Source organism: Petaurus breviceps, unplaced genomic scaffold (assembly GCF_028583685.1).
Source record: "Petaurus breviceps papuanus isolate PSGF00001 unplaced genomic scaffold, PetGlider_PUasm1.0 90792, whole genome shotgun sequence".
Lineage (NCBI taxonomy): Eukaryota > Metazoa > Chordata > Mammalia > Diprotodontia > Petauridae > Petaurus > Petaurus breviceps.
This window is the reverse complement of record NW_027187347.1, coordinates 9575720-9597869: the sequence shown is the minus strand read 5'-3', so window position 1 is coordinate 9597869 and position 22150 is coordinate 9575720. Positions and strand designations below refer to the sequence as shown.

The 22150-nt window shown below is 42.9% G+C and overlaps 2 protein-coding genes across 6 annotated transcripts in view; one reads left to right on the top strand and one right to left on the bottom strand.

The window, feature by feature from the left end:
- The window catches only part of CFAP44 (cilia and flagella associated protein 44), a 138902-nt gene extending 131001 nt beyond the window's left edge, over nt 1-7901 (top strand). Inside the window, exons 33-34 of the mRNA XM_069069874.1 lie at nt 3691-3825; nt 7359-7901. Of these exons, the coding sequence (XP_068925975.1) occupies nt 3691-3825; nt 7359-7523 (300 nt within the window). The 3' untranslated portion in view covers nt 7524-7901. The remainder of the gene's footprint in view (nt 1-3690; nt 3826-7358) is intronic.
- Nucleotides 7902-8044: 143 nt separating this feature from the next.
- Nucleotides 8045-22150, bottom strand: part of BOC (BOC cell adhesion associated, oncogene regulated) — a 104762-nt gene continuing 90656 nt past the window's right edge. For 4 of the 5 annotated variants that reach the window (XM_069069876.1, XM_069069877.1, XM_069069875.1 and 1 more), the window contains 10 exons: nt 21343-21453; nt 20162-20368; nt 16412-16593; nt 15578-15683; nt 14950-15072; nt 12437-12658; nt 11333-11559; nt 11004-11080; nt 10090-10283; nt 8045-8819 (listed from right to left, as the gene is read on the bottom strand). In XM_069069876.1, coding sequence (XP_068925977.1) covers nt 8632-8819; nt 10090-10283; nt 11004-11080; nt 11333-11559; nt 12437-12658; nt 14950-15072; nt 15578-15683; nt 16412-16593; nt 20162-20368; nt 21343-21453 — 1637 coding nt within the window. In that variant the 3' untranslated portion in view covers nt 8045-8631. The remainder of the gene's footprint in view (nt 8820-10089; nt 10284-11003; nt 11081-11332; nt 11560-12436; nt 12659-14949; nt 15073-15577; nt 15684-16411; nt 16594-20161; nt 20369-21342; nt 21454-22150) is intronic. The other variant, XM_069069879.1, reaches the window with a different exon arrangement.

Sequence of the window (22150 nt, the reverse complement as noted above, 5' to 3'; positions counted from 1 at the left end):
AGAACATCTCTGTCCTTAATAGCAACTACTGTACCACTCTTCCTTTTAAGGATGGGTCAGTGTCAGTGGTTTAGGGCTTTGACTGAAGATTAGGGATTGTATCATTTATTCTGCCACCATCTTCAAGATTCCTCATTTTTGTTTCTCTCCTCTTTTTAAATAAAGAGAAAAGGCAATAAATCAAGGGCAAATTTAATTGGAATCTAGATGCATCCCTAAAATTTTCCACTTCCTTCAATAATTCATCTTGTGTCTGAAAAATAGAAATAGTGCAATGTAAGAAATATGACAGTGGGACTGCCAGGCTTTCACAGAATCATAGAATCTTAAGGCATAAAAATCTCCCTTGTAGAATCTCTAACACACCAGTAAAACTTTAGTTCAAGACTTTAAAGTGATAGGAAGTTTTTGGGTTTTTTTGCTTTTTGTCTTTTTAGAGACTGCCCATTCCACTGTTGCGTAGCTTTGATTTTTCTCTAATAGTGACTGAGCTAAAATTTGCCTTTCTATAACCAACTGGTCCTGGTTCTGCCCTCTTCTCCATGAAAAGTGACTGAGGACTTCTATCACAGGAGTAGAGGGACATAGGAGGAAGAGCTAGAAAGAGCCTTCTAGGCCACGTGGTCTGACTCCCTCACAGATAACCTCAAACAGACACAAGGTGTGATGGCCAGAGTCTCACATAGGCAGGAACTAGTTGGTGTAGGATTTGAATCTATATTCTCTTGATTTCTGTTTTGGGGAGCAGCACAGTCCAGTGGAAAATGTATTGGATTTGGCATCAGAGGACATAGAGGTTTGTTTTAAACAAGTATCTTTCTAATTTCAAGTCCAGTCCTTTATTCACTGCCCTACCTGGCTGCCTCAGACACTACCTATGTGACCCTGCCCAAGTCATTTAATCATTCAACTCTAGGAGTCTGGATTGGGGGCAGGAGGTGAGATTGGGGAGGGTAAAGGAGGGAGGCAGTGTTTTAAGTGGAAAACTCCTATAGAGATGAGATGGGCAGGTCAATGGCAACATCAGTGTGAGAGGCAACAAGAAAAACTGCTGAGTCCCAGATTTATTCTTTCTGAAATTTTGTTGTGGAATTCTGAGCAGGTATATTAGATAAGGAAGAAAGCCATTGTAAATGGTCAAGTCTTTTAGCCCAATCACATCTGAAAAGAATGTGTAATCTATTTCAGAAAACTAGTCCAGTGGTCGGGATGTTTTGGCTCAGTATTTCCAAGAAGGAGGATGGCACGCGTTGCCCATTAAGCCATCTCTTCTCTAGGCTAAACATTCCTTGTTCCCTTGACCATCCTTCATATGACACAATTGCCATGCCTCTCATTGTCCTGGTCACCTTCCTTTGGGCACAGTCTTGCTTGTCAATGTCTTTTAAGTTGTGGTGCCCAGTATATTCCAGAAGTGGTGTTTGTGGCTGTTAGTCATTCTGAGTAAGACAGAAAGGAAATCATTCGCAAGTGATTGAAAAGGGCTCCCTGCTTCCAAGTCATAAAGGATGGCCCCAACCAATTTGTGGTAATCTCTTAAGTGCCAAAAATAAAACAAATGGACTCAAACAATAAGAATAAATGAATGATGGGTCCCATTGAAAGTTTCCACAACTCCAGATGGGAGACCCAAAACTCAGTAGGGTTGAATCAGTGGTCTGGTTATTCAGATAGAAATAGGTATGGCAAGCACAAAACCCTCTATTTCTGTCCGTCAATAGATTTACATCTTCATTGTTTTGGGGAATGATCAAATTCCAGATGGAGGGCACAGAGGAGTTAAGCTAGGTGGCACAGTAGATAGAATGCTCAACCTAGTCAGGAGGACCTGAGTTCAAATCCAGCTTCAGACACTTCCTAGCTTTGTGACCTTGGGCAAGTCACTTAGTCTCTGTTTGCCTCAGTTCCCTCAACTGTAAAATGGGGATAATAATAGCACTTCTCTCCAAGGATTGTTGTGAGGATTAAAAGAGATAATAATTGTAAAGCTCTTAGCATAGTGTCTGGCACATAATAAGTGTTATATTAAATGTTAGTGATGATGATGGCAGTATAATATATCACACAGCTGGGTGGTACAATGAATGGAGCACTGGAACTGCAGTCAAGGAGGATTGAGTTCACGGGGCAGATACATGGCACAATTAATAAAGCACCAGCCCTGGAGTCATGAGGACCTGAGTTCAAATCAGGCGTCAGACACTTGACATACTTACTAGCTGTGTGACCTTGGGCAAGTTACTTAACCTCAATTGCCTTGCCTTCCTCACTCCAAAAAAATAAATTGTTTTAAAAAGGCCTGAGTTCAAATTCTGCTTTAGACACTTACTAGCCATATGACCCTAGGCAAATCACTTAAGTCCTCTGTGCCTCATCTATACAATGAAGACAATAATAGCACCTACCTTCCAGGGTAGGGATAAAAAGGTAATGTTTGTAAAGTGTTTCCTTAAAGCACTATTTAAATGCTAGCTGTTGTTCTTAGGTCGTCTTCTTATTATTATTACTATTAATTCTGCTATACCATAAATAGATTTGAGATGAGCCAGTAGAATCTTAGAACTGGACCTAGTCCAACCACCTCATTTTATAGAAGGGAAAACTGAGACTAAAAAGGATTAAGTGGCTGAGTCCGAGCTCACACATGCAATTAGGAACAAAACCAGAACCGGGCCCAGCACTCCTGACACAGAGCTGAGGATTCTTTTCACTCCATCATAGAAAATCCAGGCTTTATAGGATGTGGTCCACAGTTTAAAACATTTTCTTTTTCATATAAGTAAATTACTTATTCACTTAGGTCCCCGCTCAGATAATATAGATAATTCTTATATTCTCACTCTCATATTTCTCATAGATTTAGAACAGGAAGGAGTCTAGTTCACAGGTAAGAAACCTGCAGCCTCGAGGCCACATGTGACCTTCTAGGTCTTCAGGTGCTGCCTTTTGTCCAAGTCCAAGTTTTACAGAACAAATCCTTGTATGAAGGGAATTTGTTCCATGAAGTTTGGATTCAGTCAAAAGCCCATACCTGAGGACCTAGAAGGCCACATGTGGCCTTGAGGTCACAGGCTCAACTCCCTCACTTTATGGATGGAGTCTACTTCACTGAGTTCCAAAGAATTAAAGTGACTCACTCAAGGTCACACAGTTTGTTTGCAACAGAGGCAAGATCTGAACTCGGGTCGAAGCCAATACGATTTCCTCGTTGCTTCTCTGAAGTCTATTTAAATATATGTATGTATGTGTATACGTACACATGCATGTGTGTATGTCTATAAAAAAAACAAACCAGACCACATGAGTTTGTTGTTTAGTCGTTTTCAGTCATGTCCAACTCTTCATGACTGCATCTTCTTAGCAAAGATACTGGAATGGCTTGCCATTCCCTTCTCTAGCTCATTTTATAGATGAAGAAACTAAAGTACACAGGGTTCAGTGACTTGCCCAGGGTCACACAGTTACTAAGTGTCTGAGGTCAGATTTGAACCCAGGTCTTCCTGACTCCAGACCTGGTGCTCTCTCCACTATGTCTCCTAGCTGCCCCTGACCTAAGAGTACTCCTTATTGATTTTCCTAGGTGCAGTGGCCTCTTCCATTCGCCTTGTGGTTTCTGCAGTTCACATCTGATTATGTCCTCTGCTCTCTCCAGCTCTTTTCTGCTTTCTTACTGTCTTCTTGATATTCCAGGATAAGATTTCTCAGGTACGATGGGACCTGATGGTGAAGACAAAGGAACATACTAAGAAACTTCAGCAGATGAATGAGTTATGTCTTGAAAAGCGTGAGCTTGAAGGCCGTTTGAATACACTGCAGTCTCAGCAGGTACGCTTCCACCCTGGTCTTGCTTGGCACTGTGTTGGCATTTGTGAGAAGAATCAAATGGGGCTCCTCATCAAATGATGAATCAGTGACTGCTGAATGCAGGTACCCTCCACTTTCTCCTTGATACTCTCTCCTCCTTGACTTTTTGATCATATTACTGCTTTCCATGGGTGTCTCCCAGTGCTCTATCCTGGGCACTCTTTTTTCTATATGCCTTCTCTATGAGTGAACTCAGTATCTCCGTAGATTCAAAGATTACCTCTAGGCATGTGAACCTAAGATCTATAGATCTAGCCATAATCTCTAACTTAAACTCCAGTCCAGAATTACCAACTGCCTATTAGACTTCTCCAACTGGATGTCTCATAATGTCTCTTCATCTTAATAAGTCCAAAATGGAACTCATTATCTTTCCCCCCAAAACCAGACTTCTTCCTCACTTTGCTGTTTCTGTCTATGGTACCACCATTCTTCCTGTCATTGAGGTGACCAGGTCTATATTATACATGTAGTTTATCTCTACTAGGAGGGGGCTGGGACTATTGGGATTTTTAAAATCTTTTATTCCTTAGCATCCAGTACAGTACCCTACATGACACAAAGTAGGCAATTAATAAATGTTTGTTGGATGACTGCATCCTGCTGTAAATTATATAAATTTGCAGCATGAGTACATTGAGTTGGATGTCATAACTGTGAATTGTTGAAAATTGAAGACCACCTGTTTAAGATAAGGTCCCTGACTTCAGGGAGTTTACAGTCTATTTGAAGGTGGGGAACAATACATAAATATGTTGAGAGTCAAATAGCAATACAAGAGCTCCTTGAGAGCAAAGACTGTGTTTTTGCCTTTCTTTGTATTACCAGGGCTTAGCACAATGCCTCACGCAGAATAAGTGTTTAGTAAATGCTTGCTGACTGACCGTTTACTCTAGCAATGTAAGAAGACATTAGCTGCAATAGATTTCAGAGGAATTAGAGATCATCATTGCTGGCTTGAATGATTTGGGGAGCTTTTACAGAAGCGGAATAACTGAAGTTAGGATTTAAAGAATGACAATTTGGATGACGGAGGGAAGGAACAAGTGCCCTGGGAGGAATGGTAATGGGTAAAGTTGAAAAGGCAGATGAAAAGAAAAAGACCACTGTAGTGCCAGTTGTGTTCAAGTAACAGGTATGAGGACAGCATGTGGGGAGACTTACAGTTTATACTTTTATCCTATAGGCAGTAAGGAGCTAATGAAAAAGCAGGTTATGCCATCCAAGCAGTATTTTCAAAGAATCAGCACTGGCACCTTGGATGGAGTGGAAGCTCAGTAAATATTTATTGGCTGGAGGGATTAGTCTGGGGCACTAAGTAGGATAGATTGGAAAGGTGGCTTTCCCTGAAGACAAGAAGAGTTCAGAGGTGATTACAATAGCCTATGCATACAATGAACAAGGTGTTTATGGTTGAACAGAAATGGCCATATTCTCTCTGATAAATGAAACCTAAAGTCCTTTTCCTTATATGAAAAAAAAAAAGTCAAATTGAGGATCAGATTTCGAATGAAGGATCATTAGGACACTGTGACTGTCATATGGTGGTAGAGTAGGGGGGGTGGGGGGACAGGTTGCCGGAGGTGGTGATCAAAGAGGAATTCAAAGTGATTCCAGGCTGGGGGTGTAGGAGACTCAAAGTACCATTGTCAGACATTAGAAAGTGGGGAAAGTGTCATTGTTAAGAGAGAGGGCCATCAGGGTAAATCAGCAAACATTTTTCAAGTGCTTATTATTTGCCAACTACTCAACTAAGGATTAAAAAAAAAGTTCCCATTCTCAAGGGGCTTATATTCTTTTGGGGAAGACAAAAGATAAATAACTAGGTACATACAAGACATACACAGCATGGATGGAAGGAAATCTCAAGAGGAGAAGTCCGGAGCAGCTGAGGGTGGGGGTGGGGTGGGGACTGGGAACAGCTTCCTGCAGAATATATTTGAGCTAAGTCTTAAAGAAGGTGGGGAAATTGAGATGAAGAGAATTCTAGATATGGGAGAAAGCCAGTAGAAAAGGCATAGAAATATATTGAGGTGATACACCCCAAATTTTAGTGATCTGGGTATATGATTTTAAAAAAGTTTGGAATATCCCTCACTTCAATAATTATCCAGAATTTCCACTTCAGGCCATTGTGTTATTGTCACTTTTTTATGTAAACAGTATCCCTTAGTTTGTCTTTATGCTTCCACAACTCTTTAACTAGGGATGATGTTGTTGAATTGTTTTGGCTGTATCGGACTCTTGGTGATCTCATTTGGGTTTTGTTTGTTTTTTAAAGACACAGAGGTGTGGTTAGTCATTTCCTTCTCCAGATCATTTTACAAATGAGAAACTGAGACCAAGGGGGTTAAGTGACTTGTCCAGGGTCACAGAGCTAATAAGTGTTCTGAGGCTGGATTTGAACTCACGAAGATAAGCATTACCTGATTCCAAGCTCCACGGTGCCACCTAGTAGCCCTCCTTTAGCTATCAAATTTGAATCATTCAGGCATGTTTTTAATGTATGCATTGAGACACAAATTTCACCAAAGACACGGTGACATCAGAAAGAATTTAAAAATTGGTGTAACTGGCAGAGAACCTGCTAGATAGGATTATGAAGGTGTTAAAAACTTGTCTTTGGTATTTTCCTAGGTCCCTCTTCCTGTCACAATAGTTCCTTCTGGCCACCTCCATAGATAAATTGCATCCTTACCCTCTGCTGTCTAGACCCTCCTACATGTGGTGGCCCAAAGAAGGCTACCTTGCCTGGACAGTGCCCCAAGCTCCAAAATGACCACTGCAATGTATCTCCACTCCCCCTCCCCCATGCCCAATTCTCAGGGCAGGTGATTCTGGTTAGGGGGCAACATAAAACACCTTATTAAGTTAATTTGCACCAATGTGTGAGTGGCTGAGAGCTAGCTTAATTTATGAACTCTGACCCCTAAAACATTTACACTTTGAAAGTGTGACTAATTAATCTGAAGGAGAGTCTCTTATTCAACAACTAGTATTTATATTGCACTTTAAAAATATCATTTTATCCTTACAACAGCCCTGGGAGGTAGGTGTTAGTATTATCCCCATTTACAGATGTGGAGCCTGAGGCAAATGTAAGGGCATACGACTAGTAAGGGTTTGAGGACACATTTTAACTGGGGCATTCCTGATTCCAGGAGGTCCATTGTCCCTATCCACTGTACCACACAGCTACCTCCTAATTTCAAGAGATTTTTTTTTTTGAGAGGTGAAGGTAGGGCAATTGGGGTTAAGTGACTTGCCCAAGGTCACAAGGCTAGTTTTTTTTTTCAAGAGATTTCTTTCTGGATAGACCCCTCAATTTAAGAGAGTAACTGACCACCAATTCTGCCTCTATTTCTCTATCTGGCAGGCTCTTCTGTTAGGTGGTAGAAAGAAGAAACATTTTCATTTTCCAAATAGGAATAAATCAAATGCTCAAAGCAAGAATGTTGGGCTTTAAAAAAAATTGTTTTTCCTTTTCCCAACAGGGTAATGCCTTCCAGGGCCCTCGGAAAGCAGACATTGTGGCCAGGGAGAAGATCACTGAACTGATCCAGATCCAGGCTGAAAAAATTCTAGCTTTGAAGGAAGAAATTGCTATCTTGCGCAGGAAAGGTGGTCTTATCCTCCCACCAATTAACAGTACCCACTAAATGTTAATGCACCCTATTAATTGCTGTTTTCCTATCTATCCTCTCTGACTTTTGTCTCACACACCTCACTAAAATTTGTTTTCCTCCCGCCTGATGATATCTGCAGGGGAAAAGTGTGTGTACATACACACACACACACACACACACACACACACACACCACCCCTCTGCATAAAAGAGGGTCAGTCTTGTTTTGTTCAATTTAATCACGTACTATCTATAAGCAAGTCCTTGAAAGAGCTAAGTGCCTTGGGTTCCAACTTGAGAATCTCCCACATCTTCAGCAGTTAAACAGGTCATTCTAGGGAAAATACCCAAACAATGGCCCTTTAAAAGTTAAGTAAGCCACAGAGACTGTCAATGTCTGCTCCCTCTCCCAGATCTCATCCCAGAAGATAGATATTAACATTTCATAAATAGGTCTTTCTGAGTCTTCATATGTTCAGAAAAGAAGCTTTAAGAAACACTTAGAAAAGATGTGAACTCTTTTCTGGAGGGTTTTATAAATGACCAAACTGAAGGTTAGAGAGAAGACTAAACATTTATTTAGAAGTTACAGTGTTTGTTTTTACAGAGCTATGTTGCCACAGATTATTGAATCTGGAAGGTTTGTTAATGCTTATAAAGTACTGTACACATTTTAGTCTCTTCTCCTGGTCATACCATGAAAAGATCACTTCCTGTTGTACCAAATTCAGCCGATCTGTTGAGTTTTCTTTTTCCCCCAGTATGCGCTGCGATCAACTATGTTCAGCTCTCATGAAGGATGCGCCTAAGATGTGTTTTCCTTTCCTTCTCTCCTAATGGGCACTCAGCACCATCCCAGGTAGTTGTGGAAGTTGGAAATAAAAGGTTACTTCTGTACCCAGTCCATATGTGTCAGAGGACACTCTCTCCTGCTTGTTTTTTCTCAAACTGCGGCTTTATATTTTCAACCTGGTACACCTCACTGGATGGGATTCCATACATCTCTCCAGTATGTTAAGGAACATATACATTTATTTACAAGTGCATAAATATATAAATATGGCTGTAATAGAAAAATAAATACCCATTTTTCTCTGTCTCTTTTTAAAACAATATAGTCTTTTCAGGGAAGTGGCTTCAGCCTAAATTGTGGGAGGTGGAGTCTCAAAAGACACATGTATTGGTGGGCTAGGTGAAAGTCTCTTTCCAGGGTCCTGACCTAAATAGGTGCCTGGGGGGTGGTGAGGACACCATTCTCCTCCTCTCATTTGCAAGGAGTGAGGGCTATCCACATCTTCCACTGGTACAAGGCCAAGACAGCAAGGTGGCCCTAGGGTGAGAGAAGGATGGAAAATTAAAGTCCAGGCATCAAAAGGAAATCAAAGTGTAGGTTCATAAATTATCCCACCTGTCAGTAAAAGGAGACAATCTGGCCCTGAATGATCAGATTTGCCTGTAATATAAATCTTGAACATCTTCCAAGGTGATCTACCCCCATCAGCTGTTTCATATGTGTAGAGAAAGGGCCATTATTATCTGGGCCATACCTATAGTATTTCTGTGACAAGACTATATTCCTGAACCCCAGGGGCAAAGCCTTTTTTTTTAAACAATTCAGAAGAAAATGTTAACATTTTGAAAGCTCCTAGCCCTAAAGGCCTCTTTCTTTCCGATGCTGTTCATATCTCCATGATTATTCCCATTCTACATTCAATTACTCCCAGGCCAAAGGGATCTCATTCAAGGCCCATCCAAAGCCAACTTCAGGTAATCCCCCAAAAGATTCCAGAGGACTCGTGAGGAAGGACACTATCCATCTCTTGACTGAGAGGTGATGGATTTAACATGTAGAATTAGACATACATTTTTGGACACAGCCGATGTGCAAATTTGTTTTTGCTTGACTATGCCTATTTGTTGAAACTTTTTCTTTTCTTTTTTTTTTCAACAGAAAGGGATGGGAGGGAGAGAAAATAAGTGCTTGTTAACTGAAAATAAAGTTAAATTTAAAAGATAATCTCCAAACTGGTAAGGCCCACGTCCTACACATTGCCCAGAAAGCATGCTATGGCTGCCCAATAAAGAGTCACTGGCAATATCCCTCATGACCCCAACTTCTACCAATTCTTATGGAAGACTGACCCAAAGAAAGCAGAGATAGGAATGGCCATAAGTAACTTGGAGAAAAGGCAGCACAGAGAATTATGTTATTTGTAAGATTTTGGCTCCTGTTTCACTGATTGATGTAAACCTTATTCCTTAATTAAGAAACTATACAACAGGGCAGTGTACTTCTGGGTGATTAGAGGCTGCCTCCGTGTGAGAAGAGGCAACAGGAATTTGGTAATGACCCTGAAACTCACAGTCCAGGATAGCCTACTGCTTTGCTGTCATGGAATATCTCTGTTCTTACTGGCCAGAGTGGCCCAACGCCTGTAATAGTGCAATATGGTCTCTACCTGGAACGCCCCCTCTGCAGATCATGCCAGGGCTATAGCCATCAAAGAAACATACCAGAGCCTTCCTCTCAGTCTAAAAGCTCTGGGGAGTGCTCCGCCACATCCTGACTTTTAAGGATAGACCCTTACTCTGCCACAGACCTGGATGAAATGGAGAGTCCCACAGTCCTTCCCGCTGAGGGCTTTCAGATGCATTCCTTATCCCGGACTGGTGGATGGCAGCAGGTTGTTCCTGAAGATGGCAGCAATCATCATGGGACTGAAGCAGTTGGTGAGTAGAGTCATCTGGGAGTGCATACAGGAAGGTATTCTCTTCAGGGCTAGAGTCAGGTTCCCTGTAAGGCAAAAGAACAAGCGGGAAGGTGAGGCAAGGTATGGTTTTTCAGCCTCAGCACAACCCTGTCGTCCCTTCCCCTTTGTGGGCAGATTTTCCTTTCATTCCTCAAGCATTTATTAAATGCCTACTCTTTTGTAGGTACTACACATTATAGGCATCATAACACTGACGAATGCAAAAAAAAAACAAACCCAGCTTCTGCCTTCAATGAGCTTATGTTTATTCTATGAGGTCAAGACCTTGGAAGGTTAGATTGCATATCTATGTTTGTTCATGTATCAGTTATCAAGGGAAAACCTGTATGAGGAGAGTGGATTGCCAGTTATTCATAACTCATGTGCCCCATCATCATGCCTATTATTCAATTCCAATACGGTCATGCTGTGTTCATGTAATTACACAGTAACATAGGGGCTCTCTGTACAGCCTATGGGAGGGTGCATGGGTAGGACTGCTCTACCCAGAGGACATACAGCCTAAAACAAGTACATGTACATGGATACTCCTGCTCTACTAGGCAAAGGAAGGTTTGTAGGAAGCCATTACAAGCCAGGTAACCCAGCCAACCTGTGTTCCAGACTGGCAGAAGTTCTTCAGTATCCAAAAATAGCTGTTCTGAAGATCTGGGGAGCTTTGAAATTCTCTGAATAAGCTAAGAACTTCTTGGTTTCCACTATCTAGGTCTTGGGAAGCCAGTAAGTTGGCAGGGGAAGGTTACCTGATTACTTGGTGACTTTTCTGAACGTGTCCATTCCCAAGGATTTTCCCCTGCAGCAAGCTGCTATTATGATCCTGCTGTTAAGAGGTGAGAAGATGACAAAACAGTCTTAGAGAGTCTGGGATTCTTTGCTTCATAAAGATCTAGCTTCATGATGAAGATAATTTGGATTAGGAATGTGTGCAAAACCCATCTGAGGTCAGTTAGGGTGGACGAGGAGTTTGGCAGCCCCAATGCTACTCAGCTGGTCACCACACACACACAGACACACATACACAGACACACACACACACAGACACACACACACGGGTTCAGGGGGTATGGATTACCTGCTGAAGCTCCCCTGGGCTATATTCTTGGGTTTTCACACCTGGATAGCCCAGACCAGCTGAGGGACAGGCCCCATTAACATGTAACCCATTGGCATAGGGCTGCCCATTGATATAGGGCTGTCCGTTGGCTCGTGGGGCAGAGATCCCTCTCAGAGGCACCATCGTGTATTGGCAGGTGGAGGATAGCAGTGCTGTGCTAGGGAAACCCAGGTCAGCAGTTTGCTCTGGAAGGAGAAGAGAAAAGAGAAACACTCAGGCTGCGAAGTATGGGACACTTTGGGGGCCTCCTACATAAGCGAGTCGTCCAATGGAACTGCTGGCCACAATGACGGAAATGGAGTGGGCTGGGACTTGCCATTTCTCCCAGAGATACAGAGGAAGAGGAGGAGTTTCCCACTTCCTCTCGTTCATGCCTCAGAATTTTCTCCCCCCTTCCTGGCTCCTTTCTTTATGATGTCAGGGAAGACAAGGCAAGGCAGTCTGGGGTCAGGGAGATAACAGGTGTGCCCTGCGTTATCTGTTGTAGCTCACACACAGGAATTATAAGAGGGTTGAGGCAAAAGCAGAGAACTGATTTAGAAAAACAAAGGCAGCTGGTGTGGTCAGAATAGGGGGTAAAGATAGCAGCTTGAGCCAAGAGAAATAAGGCAAAGACAAAAGCATTGCCGTGTGGACTGCTGGGAGAATACATGAGCTTTATATGATCAAATCAGTTCAATGAATAGGGTGGGTCAATCAGCCAATCATTTGTTAAGCATATATGTGCTTAATCACCTATTATACAATCATATATTAAGCACATATGTGTCAGACACTGTGCTAAGGACAAGGGATACAATACAAAGAAAGGCAAAAATCTGAATCTTGTCCTCAAGCAGCTCACATTCTAATGGGGCTGGGGCCACAGGCATCTTTGCCTTCTTGTGAAGTCTCTGGGGGATATGTGGACTAGAGGCACACAACGGCCCAGTGCCTCCCAAAAGCCTCCACAGCACTGCTCATACTAGTGCCCTTCCTAGAGGCAGGCTAGGCAGCTCTTTTCCCCAAGTCCCTCTCACTTCCCAGCTTAGCACTGGTTGCCCCTATCTTGTAGTCACTCACTTTGCTTGGACCACGCTCTCCATAAACAGAAAGGTATGAAGGCCACAATGATAAGGACAATTGAGCCCAGGACTACGCCCACGATGAGGTAGGGCAGGTCACTGGAGCGTGCCACCATCGCCCCGGGCCCCCCAGGACGATCCCCTGGATCTGGCGGCAGTATCGGCGGTGGAGCCAGTGTAGGAGGCAGGAGCCTGCCTGGCTGACCAGAAGGTTTACGTGCTGCAGAGAGATGAAAACAAAAGAAAGTCAATGACTTCTGGGTATTTACTCAGCATCAATCAGAGTGCTCTGTGGTTGTGCAGGTAGATTAAGAGGGATCAGATTCCTATGGCTAGGTGACATTCAGGGCTCTGCTGGAGACAGCTCATACCAGCTCCTAGGAGCTAACTGTTAAATTTTCAGTATGAGCATTCACACCACAGAAACTGGCTAACACTACAAATCAGGACTTGATCTGCTGTCTTGTTGACTTTCTAGATTCTAGACTTAAGAAAGTGATGGAGAAAACGTTAATAATACAAATTAAATTTAAAGTGTATCCTAAATATATTCCCCTCTCCCCCCACCCCAGAGCTGGTTGTTAAACATTTACCAGCAAAGCCCCAGTCCCAACACTCCTTCTTAAGAATGTGTCCAGGGGCGGCTAGGTGGCGCAGTGAGTAAAGTGCCGGCCCTGGAGTCAGGAGGACCTGAGTTCGGTTCTGGCCTCAGACACTTAACACCCAACACAAAAATACTAGCCATGTAACCTTGGGCAAGTTACTTAACCCCAACTTCCCTCCAAAAGGCAAAAATAAAATAAATGATATGAACCTAATCAATGTTAAAAATTATATATATAAAAAAAGAATGTGTCCAAACTTTGCATGTAGTGTGCATGGCTAAATAGAAATTTCAGTATTATAGACATTTGAACCTTGTGTTTCGGACTGGGATGGCAGATTTTTTGAGCCCAGCAATTCAAAAATGATGTACTAGGGATGACGCTGGGTTGGCCCAGTATTGATGAACTTTCAACTCTGTGAGGCCAGGCTGGAAGTGAGAGCCCACCAGTCAGAGGAGGAGAGCAAGACCCACAGAAGAACTGGGCAGGGGAGAATTTACACTCCCTCCCCCCAGACAATTCTCATCTTCAGTGAACACCCAGGCCACCAATTTCACAGGACTAGAAGAAGGCAATGTGAGTGCAATCAGGCCCATTAGTGAAACCCTGAGGTCAAGCAGTGGTTGAGAAACCCTGCCTTGGGGAGCAATAAGCTTCTCATTCTTAGCTCTGGGTCATATGCTTAGACAGATAAAGCTGGAAGGTGGCTGAAGAAGGGCTTAAGGAGGGTAAAATACTGGACTCAGTGATGGAATGACAGGGGCCTTTTCCTGGCCTCCATTTCTTCTCTCACCACCAGCTCCTGATTCCCTCTGCAAGTGTTACTTCTGTGCTTTGTCTCACCTTCTCCATCTGTAAAGTGGAGATAATGAAACCTGTCCTGGAATGTAAAAACTAATCACGCTGCACTTGGCATCTGTAAGCTCCAAACCACTGTCCCACTATGGGGCGTTATTATTATTCTCAGCAGTTCCTAACACAGGCTGCAGGATGTATTCCAAAATTCACCTAGAAGTTAGTCATCTGGTACTCAGAATGCTTTTTCCCATAGAAACAATGATACATGATGTTTAGATTCCTAAACCACTCCACAAGCTTATTTGACCCTTAGTGGCCTAGGATTAATAGTTATACTAAATAAAACTACACTACAACTATACTTAAACTACAACTTAACATTCCAAGGTCCAACTTGGGATGTTAAGCACACATCTTGCCCTCCTCCACACAGTTCTGGGGCTCCCTGGAAGCAAGGACAGGAGCTGGGAAAAACAGGCCGAGACTCAACATATTAATAGAGAAGATACCTCGATGGGCCAAATGACTAATTCTTTGGGTATACTGAATTGTAAGAGTCTGAGGCTGTATTTGAACTTGCCCCATCAAGCTGCCTCAACTTAGAATTGTGGCATGACAGACTGATTGCTTTTTCTCTGCAAATGACATTACGTATGCAAAGCACTTGTAATCCCCCAAAGCCCTACTGAAATGGGCTGTTGTTCACTTCTGTCCATGGATCCTGTGGACCACAGCATGCCAATACTATCCATGCAGTTTTCTTAGCAAAGATACTGGAGTGGTTTGCCATTTCCTTCTCCACTGGACTAATGCAACTCTGCCTCACTTAAATACAATTCACTCAAGTCAAAACATCATCACCTTGTGATGTCACTGGTTCTCTTAAAAAATGAAGGATGAATAACAATAAGGCAAACAGATGTTAAGTGACTTGCCCAAGGTCACACGGCTAGTGAGTGTCTAAGGTTGCACTTGAACTCAGGTCTTCCTGACTCCAGGCCCAGTGCTCTATCCACTGGGCAACCTAGAAGCCTACTGAAATACAAGACTAGGAGTTATGAGATGGTAAGGTGAAGGGCTGGAGTTGGACCGCAGTGGAGCTAAGTACCTTTGGTTTCACAGATCATCACATTGCTGAACTCGCTCTCACCACCCTCGTTGAAGCACTGCATCTTAATGTCATATGAGGTCTCTGGTTGCAGATGGCTGATGGAGTGCCAGTAGCGGTCCCCTAGAAAGAAAATATGCTTTGTAACCGCTAGGTGGTCCACAGCCACTTGGGGGCTCTAGGTGCTACTTAAACATCTAACTTGCAGTTTCTAAAGTATTCCCACAGGACAACATGCTAGACAAGAATCACCAAACTGGACAGAGCACTGGTATCATAAGCTCAAAGTTTTAGATCTGGAAGAAACCTGTAGGTGCCATCTGCTCTAATGCTCTTATTTTATAGATGAGGAAACTGAGGTCCAAAGGCGTTAATAGACTTGCCTAAGGTACGTGACAGAAGTGGGATTTGAACCTGGGTCCTTAGACTCTAAATCCAGTGATCTTCCCATCTGCCTCTTCCTCATGGAAGCAGCCCAGACTCGGGGTCTATGTGACCCATGGCTCTGGCAATGTGATGATACCAGTTATCATAGGAACCTAGATCTAAGACTCACATCATTGCATGTGTTCCTCCTTTGTGTACCTTAAGGAGAAATCTGACCACCAGTCACCTGGTGTGGTCTTACCTTCAACTACATCCTTCTTATAGTCACTGTCATTGTCACTGTCTGTGGGACGATAGTAGATGTAAAAGCCATGGATTGGGGTGTTGTTGTTACTGGCTGATTTGTACTACAAGGAAAGGAGGAGAAACCAGTTACCAATGAGACAGTCAATCAGAGCAAACTCCCTGCTGTTCTGGAAACTTCCCTTCCCACGAGGCTGTGCGGCTTTGTCAAGTTTTCCCCACTGTATCATTTCTTCCTCTAGGGTAGAGTTCAAAACTATATGGTTCTTGAAAGCACTAGGTCCTTGTTGAAGAATGCTGCAGAAATTCCATAGTGTTCCCAGAAATGATTCCTTCCTTCTTCTCATGTCAACCTTCAGGTGTGTGTTTGTGTGTGTGTGTTTGTGGTGTGTGTGTCTGCTTACCACTATCAATATTATTTGCCTCCTGAATGGTAATCTCCAAGTACCATGGGGACATAGTGACTTTGGTTACTCTTGGACAAGGTTTTCAAGATAAACCTCATTTTAGTTCCTGTTACACGGGGACCCCAAATTTAGCCAATTCTCAATCCCGGCTGGGGTGGAATGCCAGAATTTAGGATTAGCCTGAGAAACTGGAAAAGTGAGCTTTTTGGAAACTACTTCTGGCAGAAGACAGTATTCTAAGGATTAGAAATTAAAAACCCATTTCACATAATAATATCAAGGAGTAGTACAAGGTTGAGCCCTAAACTGGGAAGGGAGGGAGTGGTTTTTTTTTTAGCAGTTTCAATATAGTCAAATCAACTTCCACCCCTTAAGTGAAAATCAGGTCCATTTTTATGAAATAATAGAACCAAGCTCCCACTTACCACCCACTTCAGCATGATGGTGGTCTCATTGACAGCATCAGTGAAGGTGATATAGGGACCTGTAACAGGCCTCTCATACACACGGTTACTATATCCTGACACCACATAGGGTCGGGAAGCCGCGCTGGGCTCGCTCTCTCCTAGAATGTTCAGTGCACGGACACGAAACTTGTAGGAGGTGCCTGATGGAAGAAACAGACTCACTAGAGCAAGGCGCTAGGAAGCAGGCATTCCTACCCCCACTCCCACTCCTGGCAGAATCCCAAACTCAGAAGATACCTTTAGATAGGCTTTTCCCCAAGGTTTTCTTTTTCTTTTTTTTATTTAGTACGGTTCTTGCACCAGATTCTAGTTATTGTTCTATCCTACAAAGCCTCTCTCAACCTCTACTTCTCACTTTGTAAAAGTTAATTTATTTATTTTTAATTTTCATCATTCATTTCTATAAGTTTTAAATTTCCTCCACTCTCTCCCCTCCAACCTCCCCAAGACAGTATGCAATCTGAAACAGGCTCCACATATACATTACATATTTTCACATTAGTCATGTTGTACAAAAGAATTAGAATGAAAGGAAGGAACCACGAGAAAGAAAAAAACAAAACAAAACAAAAAAAGAAAGTAAGTCTGCTTTGCTCTGCATTCAGGCTCCGACTCCATAGTTTTTTCTCTGGATGTGGATGGCATTTTCCATCATGAGTCCTTTGGAATTGTTTCAGGTCCTTGCATTGCTGAGAAGGGCTAAGTCTATCAGAGTCAGTCATCATACACTGTGGCTGTTACTGTGTACAATGTTCTGATTATGCTCACTTCACTCAGCATCAGTTCATGTAAGTCTTTGCAAGTTTTTCTGAAGTCTGACTGTTCATCATTTCTTATAGCACAATATAGTCAGTTACCACAACTTGTTCAGCCATTCCTCAATTGATGGGCATCCCCTCAATTTCCAGTTCTTGGCCACCACAAAAAGAGCTGCTGTAAATATTTTTATACATGTTTCCCCATGGTTTTGTAACTCATAAATCTATGAGGCATCAACTGACTGTTTCCTATAATTCTAAGAAAACTTCCAGGCAATGAAGCAACCAATATACCAAAAAGCATCTGTTAAATGCCTACTTCTAGGTAATGGGGATATAAATAAAAAGGAAGAAATAATGCCTACTCTCAGGTAGCTTGCATTCTAGTAGGGAAAGGCAAGGAAGACATAAAAGCATATACAGAATAAATATAACATGAATTAGTAAAGACAAATTCAAACTAGTTAGATACAAGGTAGTTTGGGAAAGAGGACATTAGCAGTTGAGGGTTCAGGAAAGACCCCACAGAAAGTGGTGGCTGAGTTGCATCTTGAAGATTCTCTGAATTGGAAGTGAGGAGGACATCAATCCCAAACATGAGGGGCCAAGTGGTATAAAACCATGAAGATAAGAGATGGTCATTCGGGGAAGCCAGGTGGCACAGTGAGTAAGAACGCTGGCCCCAGCTTTGGGAGACCCAGGATCAGTTCTGGCCTCAGATACTTGGCACCCACACAAAATAACTGGCCATGTAACCTTGAGCAAGTTACTTAACCCCAACTGCTTTTAAAAAAATGAAAGCCAGCTTGACTGGATCCCAGAGCATGGAAGAGGGAGAATTTCTAATAAGGCTGGAAAAACAGATTGGGGCTAGGTTTAAGAGCTTAATAGAGTTTATATTTTGCCTTCTAGGCAACTGATTGGGGGATCAATGTGATCAGATCTGCACTTAAGGTAAATGACTTCAATAGTGTTATGTGGAATGGATTGGAACAGTGAGATACTTGAAGCAGTGAGACCAATTACAAGGTTATTATTGCAATAATCTAGGTAAGAGGGGATGAAGGCCTGAATTCAGGTGGTATCTGTGTGAGCAGAAAGGATAGAGGTTGGATTCAAGGGATGATGTGGAGGTAGAAATATCAATATTTGGCAACTGATTCAATGTCGAGTTGAGGATAATGCTGAAATTATGAATGGAGGAGTCAAAAAAGATGGGGATGCCTGGGCAGCTAGGTGGTGCAATAAATAGAGCACTGGCCCTGGAGTCAGGAGGACCTGAGTTCAAATCCAGCCTCAGACATTTAACACAAAACTAGCCATGTGACCTTGGGCAAGTCACTTAATCCCAAATGCCCTGTCTTCCCCTCCAAAAAAAAAAGATGGGGATGCCTTCAAAACAAATAAGGAGGTATGGAAGAGAGAGGATTTGGGGAGAAAGAAAATTAGTCCAGTTGTGGACATGTTGAGTTTTGACATGTCTCTGGGACATCCAGTTAGAACTGACCAATAGGAAACTGACAATTCAAGAGAAAGAAGGGAGAATAAGCATTTATTAAATAACTTCTACGTGCCTAGCACTGTGCTAAGCACTTTACAGGTATTATCTCATGTGACTTTCACATGGGATGTAGGTGCTATTATTATCCTTATTTTACAGATGAGAAATTGAGGCAGACAGAGGTTAAATGATTTGCCTAGGGTCACACAGCTAGTAAATGTCTGCAACTGGATTTGAATTCAGGTCTTCCTGTCTTAAGGCAGCTACATGGTGCAGCAGATAGAACACCAGGCCTGGAGTCAGGAAGATCTGAGTTCAGATCTGGTCTCAGACACTTACTAGCTGTGTGACTCTGGGTAAGTCATTTAGCCCAGTTTGCCTCAGTTTCCTCATCTGTAAAATGAGCTGGAGAAGAAAATGGCAACCCACCCCAGTATCTTTGCCAAGAAAACCCCAAATGAGGAAACAAAGGTCACATACAACTGAAAACGACTGAACAACACCTTCCCATCTCCAGGCCCAGCCTTCTAATCACGGCACCATCCACCTGCTTCAATGTTCTTCTGCCTCTCCTCTGGACTAAGAGGCCTATCACTCCAGAATATACAGAGATTTTAAACAAATACTCAGATCAGAGAAATGACACTTTCTTCTAAGAGAACTCTACAACCTTCAGACAGAATAGGATCATAGTATCTTAGAGCTACAGCTGGCAGGGACACTAGAGGCCATTTAATACAATCCCCTCATTTTACAGATAAGGAAACTAAGGAAAGTTAAGTGAAAGTTGTGACAGGGTCACAAAAAGTAGTTTGCCTAGGAAGTAGGAGCTGAAGTCCAGAACCAGTGTTATCTCCACTAAGGGATATCAGGGAAATACCTCAAAACTCCACCCTCAGAAAATGGAATGATTTGTTTTTGTCCTCCTATTAATAATAATTTTGTTGCTGTTGTTCATTTTTCAGTCATGTCTGACTTTTCATGACCCCCATTTGGCATTTTCTTGGCAGAGATACTAGAGTGGCTTGTCATTTCCTTCTTCAGCTCATTTTATAGATGAGGAAATTGAGGCAAACAAGGTTAAGTGACTTGCTCAGGGTCACACATCTGAGACCAGATCTGAACTCAGGTCCTCCTAACTCCAGGTGTGGTGTTCTATCTATAGCACGACCTAGCTGTCCCTCCCCCATAATAATAGTTAATATTTATATAATACCTTAAGGTTTGCAAAAAACTTTAAATATTCCATCTCATTTAGTTATTATCAAAATAACCTGTGAAGCAGGTACTCCTAGGTTAGTGGGGTAGTCATAGGGTGGGGTGTTATCGGTGGGACAGGGAAGCTTTCATCAGAGCTTGCCTTAGCTCAGCCTAAGCAGGCACTTATGAACAGTTTTGTTTGACTGAACTGAGTAGCCCTGGAGCCACCAGTGACTCCACCTTCTCTACCTTTTTCCAGGCCGGTGATCTCTACTGACAGCCGAGAGGGAGGGATGGCACTGGTGGCCAGAATCCAGTCCCCAACTTTCTTTAGTTTCTTGTATTCCACTCGGAAGGACTGAATCGGGAAGCCGCCATTTCCACGGGGGATCCAGGTCACGTACACAGATGTCTCAGAGGCCATGGAAATGGTGGGGCGGTCTGGGGCTTCTGGGGCTGAGGGAAGGGAGAAACAGAAGATGTGACAAGTTATTCTCCACTGGTGTAAATGTAGACTCCTAAGAGCTGGAAGACATTAAAAGCAGGGTTGTCAAAATGAACACTGAATGATAATAATAGGCAGTAACTGATAAGTAGTGTCCTAAAGTTTACAAAATACTTCACCTATATTATCTTACTTGATCCTACAACGACATGAGATAAGTGCTATTATTATCCCCAGATAAGGAAACTGAGGCTAAAGAAGTTAGGTGACTTGTCCAGGGTCACACAGCCAGCAAGGGTATGAGGTAGGATTTAAACTCAGGTCTTTCTAACTGATCATAACATATCAGCTAGAAGGCCTTTCTACTTCTGTGATAATGGCAAGGCTGGATAAATATCAACTAGCTGGCAACTGTAATAAAAGGGTTATAAATTTACTACCTGGAAGATTCCCCTTTATAGCATTCCTGACAGCGAATACTGTTATTGTCTACACATAACTTCACTGGTAACCAGAACAGATCAGCCTGAGACAGAACAGGTTCCTTTCTCAAGGGAAGGGACTCCTTGACTAAGGCTTGAGTAACATAAGAAGGAGGAACAAGGTCCTTCTTCCTCTGCTCTCATCCAGCAGATGCCCATCATCCCAATTCCCAGAGAGGCTTAAAAAAAATGTTCAGACCAGAATAGAGTGAAGAAGGGAATATTTTTACAATATGTATATTTCTAAGACATATGTTTCTAATATTTTATGTAAATACTTCTCTCCTACCCCCAGTTAGCCTAAGGACATTTTGGGACAAGGTCTAGTAGAATTACGGGCGGGCCCTTACAACAACAGATCCCCAGCAACTATAACAATAAAATGGGCCTCTGAGACTAGGAGCCCAATTTCCCTACTTCCTCCTTCCACTCCTGATCACTGGGGCCTCCCAGTCATCTCCCCTCCCTCCTCCCCCCCAACCTGCTGTTAGGGAGTGCCTTACGGGAGAGGCGGCTGTTGTCTAGCTGATTGTTACTTTGGGTGCTGGCACCTGGATCATCCCTCTGGATCTGCTGCTCCTTGCTGGCAACAATCTCAGGTTTGGGCCTCCGACCTGTATCAAAAAGGCATCAAGTTTAGGGAGGAAGGAAGATATAGGGCATCTGTGTTTATATCTCACAAAGGTGTTACCCTGAGGAAGTGCTGGATAGTCTAAATCGCTGATGTTAATATAACGGGTTGCTAGAGGGTGGAGAGCAGGAGAGAAGTGGCCAAGGTGTGTGTGGGGGGAGTGGGGAGGGGGGGACAACATCCTCTCTGAACACGCACAGTGTTTTGTTGCTACAATTCACCACATGGAGACCCCGACAGCTCAATCTCCTCACTTGAAGTCAGCAACAGGAAAAAGGTCCTATTTTCACTCAGTTCTGGCTTAGCAGCAATCAAAGACTTCTCTCACTCCACATTTAGGGATAAGGGGACAGTAAACAGTCGTAGAATACTTGGGCATGCTCTGGGTAGAAGAGCAGAACCCTTCCCTTACACAAGGTACCAGCCCAGGGTGAGGGAGATTGCAAGAGGCAAAAACCCTGCCCATGGTCAGCCTCTAGAGATGGTGCTTTCATTAGCCAGTAGCCCGTTAGAGAAATAATAACCAAGACGGTAAATAAATTCCTCAATGGCACCTCGAATCAAAGTCTGTCTCCCTCTCTCTCTCTCTCTCTCTCTCTCTCTCTCTCTCTCTCTCTCTCTCTCTCTCTCTCTCTCTCTCTCTCTCTCTCTCTCTCTCTCTCTCTCTCTCTCTCTCTCTC